The following is a 3,494-nucleotide window of genomic DNA, read 5'->3' as shown; positions in this document are numbered from 1 at the left end:
GGGCTGGAGTATAAATGTCTAAATTTCCATTTGTAGGGAGTTTCGTGATACTTATGAAATATCCTGCTGCTTCCCTGAAGAAGATGAATAAAAAATGAAATCAATGATGCTCTGATGGAAGTAGGTGATAATTTCATCTTGTTCACCATCAGTTGATCTCCTACTGGAGGTTTACAAAAAAGCATAGGTGTAAAGTGACCATTCTTTAAAGTACAAAAGGAACTAAATAAATTAGCAAGATCAAACTGTAGTTTAATCTTTTCTCCATACTCTTATCCTTGTTATAACTGTCACCTTTAAATACGCTGACGGAGAGGTGGCTAAAAGCACACCGAATTTGATTAGGTTGAAACTGGGTTTGAATCTTGCATCCTGAATCTTCTTCATACTAGTGATATAATTGTAGAATATCACATGACTTCTAAAATCCTTAAATTTTAATGGTAAAATAAAATAATAATATTACTCATTGTGCACACACACGTATATGTAAAGCTCGTAACATTAGACCAAGATAATTCTGAAGTACAAATTATTAATGAAATAATGCACATGGCATTTATAAATTTCAATTTCACTACAATTTCTTTTTTGTGAGTCACTTTTTCTCTTGATTTTTCACTGCTACAGGACATCTCATAATTCCCAAATAACACTGATGGAGAACAGGACAGAAGTGACACAGTTCATCCTCCTAGGACTGACCAGTGTCCCAGGACTACGGATCCCCCTCTTCATCATGTTCACTCTCATTTACCTCATCAATGTGGTCGGGAACCTGGGGATGATCGTGTTGATTCTGCTGGACTCTCGTCTCCATACTCCCATGTACTTTTTTCTCAGTAACCTATCTCTGGTGGACTTTGGTTACTCCTCAGCTGTCACTCCCAAAGTCATGGCCGGGTTACTTATAGGTGACAAAGTCATCTCCTACAATGCATGTGCTGCTCAGATGTTCTTTTTTGTAGCCTTTGCCACTGTGGAAAATTACCTCTTGGCATCAATGGCCTATGACCGCTACGCAGCAGTGTGCAAACCTCTGCATTACACCACTACCATGACTATAGATGTGTGTGCACGTCTGGCCATAGGCTCCTATGTCTGTGGTTTCCTGAATGCCATCTTCCATGTCGGGGACATATTCAGCCTTTTCTTTTGTAAGTCCAACATGATCAATCATTTTTTCTGTGATGTTCCAGCGGTCATGGCTCTCTCTTGCTCAAATAAGCACATTAGCGAGGTGGTTCTTGTTTTTATGTCGAGTTTTAATGTCTTTTTTGCCCTTCTGATCATATTGATTTCCTATCTCTTAATATGTGTAAGCATCTTGAAGATGCACTCAGCGAAGGGGCACCAGAAGGCTCTGTCCACCTGTGCTTCCCACCTCACTGTGGTCTCCATCTTCTATGGAACAGTCATCTTCATGTATTTGCAGCCCAGCTCTAGCCACTCCATGGACACAGACAAAGTAGCCGCTGTGTTCTATTCTATGGTCATCCCTACGCTGAACCCCCTGGTCTACAGCCTGAGGAACAAAGAGGTCAAGAGTGCATTCAAGAAGGTGATTGAGAAGGCAACTTTTTCTCTAGGATTGAGATTTTAATCTTTCATCATGCACAATAACCTTGTTTAATTCCTCTCAAACTTTCCCTATGCAGTAAATTACTTTTTACTGTAAATGCAGACCCACACTGCATTTAAATTCCTGAGATGACATCCTTGTCTTTTCAAAAGTCTTTGTCTAGTAACAAGAAAACATATTCAGAAGTATAATACCTGAATGAGGATGGCTAAGGGGAAGCATTAGAAACTTGGAGACCTGCTTGTCAAATGTTATTAATGACATTAACATGTCAAACAGGAGCACAAACAAGCCCATGAACAAGGGCATGTGGACGTGTGCCACATAGGCTCACACTTATCACAGTGGGAAATTCATCAGAGGTAAATGAAGTGTTGCTAATTTTTAATAAAAATAATTTGAGTAGCTGAGATATCAAATATAAAGTTGAATCTAACCATAACTATTTCTTTTTATTTTGAATAACTGTTCTAAGATTCTGAATAGGAGAAAAAGGTCATGTATTTTTGAATGAAACTGTGTACCTTTTGGCACATTTTATTGAGAAACATAAATATCACATCTTAAAAGAGTTAATATTTCTGTCTTGACTGAGTCGTTTTGTAGAATCAACATGCTCCCATTACAATTTTCAAAAAGATAAAATAATTACTCTAATTTCATAGCTTACCTTTGAGTTTTCTCTTAGTATTGTACATACTATGGATTTAGATCAATGTATAATAAATTAAATCCATCATTATAATGTCATACAGAATATTTTCACTGCCCTAAAAATCCTCTGTGCTCTGCCTAGTCATCTCTCTCTTCCAAAACCCCTGACAACTACTGATCCTTTTGCTGTCTCCATAGTTTTTCCTTTACCAGAATGTCATATTGTTGGAATCATACAATATGTAGCCTTTTCATATTGGTTTCTTTCATGTAATAATATGTATTTAAAGTTCCTCCATGTCTTTTCATGTCTTGATAGCTCATTTCTTTTTAGTGCTGAATAATTGTATGCAGTTTATTTACCTATTAATCTAATGAAAAACATCTTGGTTGCTTCCAGTTTGGGCAATTATGAATAAATGTAATGAATAAATGTATGAATGTTATTGAAACATTCATGTGCAGATTTTTGTATGGACATAAATTTCTAACTCATTTGGGTAAATACCAAGGAAGATGATCACTGGATTTTATGGTAAGAGTATGGATAGTTTTTCAAGAAACCTCCAAATTGTCTTCGAAAGTGGCTGTTCCATTTTGCATTCCCACCAGCAGCGAATGAGAATTCCTGTTCCACATCCTCGCCAGCACTTGGTGTTGTCAGTGTTCTGGATTTTGGACATTTTAATAGGTGTGTAGTGGTATCTTATTGTTGTTTTAATTTGCATTTCCCTGATGACATATACTATGAATCATCTTTTTTTTTTTTATGGTGACATTGGTTAATGAAATCCAGTAAGTTTCAGGTGTACAATTCAACAGTAAGGCATATATATATATTGCATTGTGTGTTCACCGTCCATGATTAGATTTCTTTCTGTCACCACATATTTGACCCCTTTTACTCCGTCTACCTCCCCCTTTCCCCCTCCCCCTCTGCCCTCTGGTAACCACTAGTCTATTGTCCATGTCCATGAATCTCTGCTTGTTTGTTCTGATTGTTTGTTGCCGACACTATACATTAGGTTTTACAAGTTATACTTCTAATGTATGGATTTTGTTTGTTTGTTTTTCTATTCATTTCTCTTGCATTTGTGTTACTTACACTTAGTAAGTGTAGGGGTTTCTGTTAATTTATTCACAAAACTACAAGTTGGCTTTTCTCAAGTATGGTTAACACAGAAGAATAAGAGTAACACAAAATTCAGTTGACTGTGCTTTGCACAAAATCTTTATGCTTTCTAAATCTAATGACGTT

The 3,494-nt window shown here is 36.7% G+C and overlaps 1 protein-coding gene across 1 annotated transcript; it reads left to right on the top strand.

Annotated features, from left to right (window-relative positions):
* The first annotated feature begins 658 nt into the window (after positions 1-658).
* LOC102893873 (olfactory receptor 5B2) lies at positions 659-1,603 on the top strand. Its single transcript, XM_006906027.2, has one exon. It carries the CDS (start codon positions 659-661, stop codon positions 1,601-1,603), a length of 945 nt encoding a protein of 314 aa, XP_006906089.1.
* Positions 1,604-3,494: the final 1,891 nt, after the last annotated feature.

Source organism: Pteropus alecto, unplaced genomic scaffold (assembly GCF_000325575.1).
Source record: "Pteropus alecto unplaced genomic scaffold, ASM32557v1 scaffold91, whole genome shotgun sequence".
NCBI lineage: Eukaryota > Metazoa > Chordata > Mammalia > Chiroptera > Pteropodidae > Pteropus > Pteropus alecto.
Note: the sequence above shows the minus strand (reverse complement) of the source record. Positions and strands in the feature narration are given on the sequence as shown.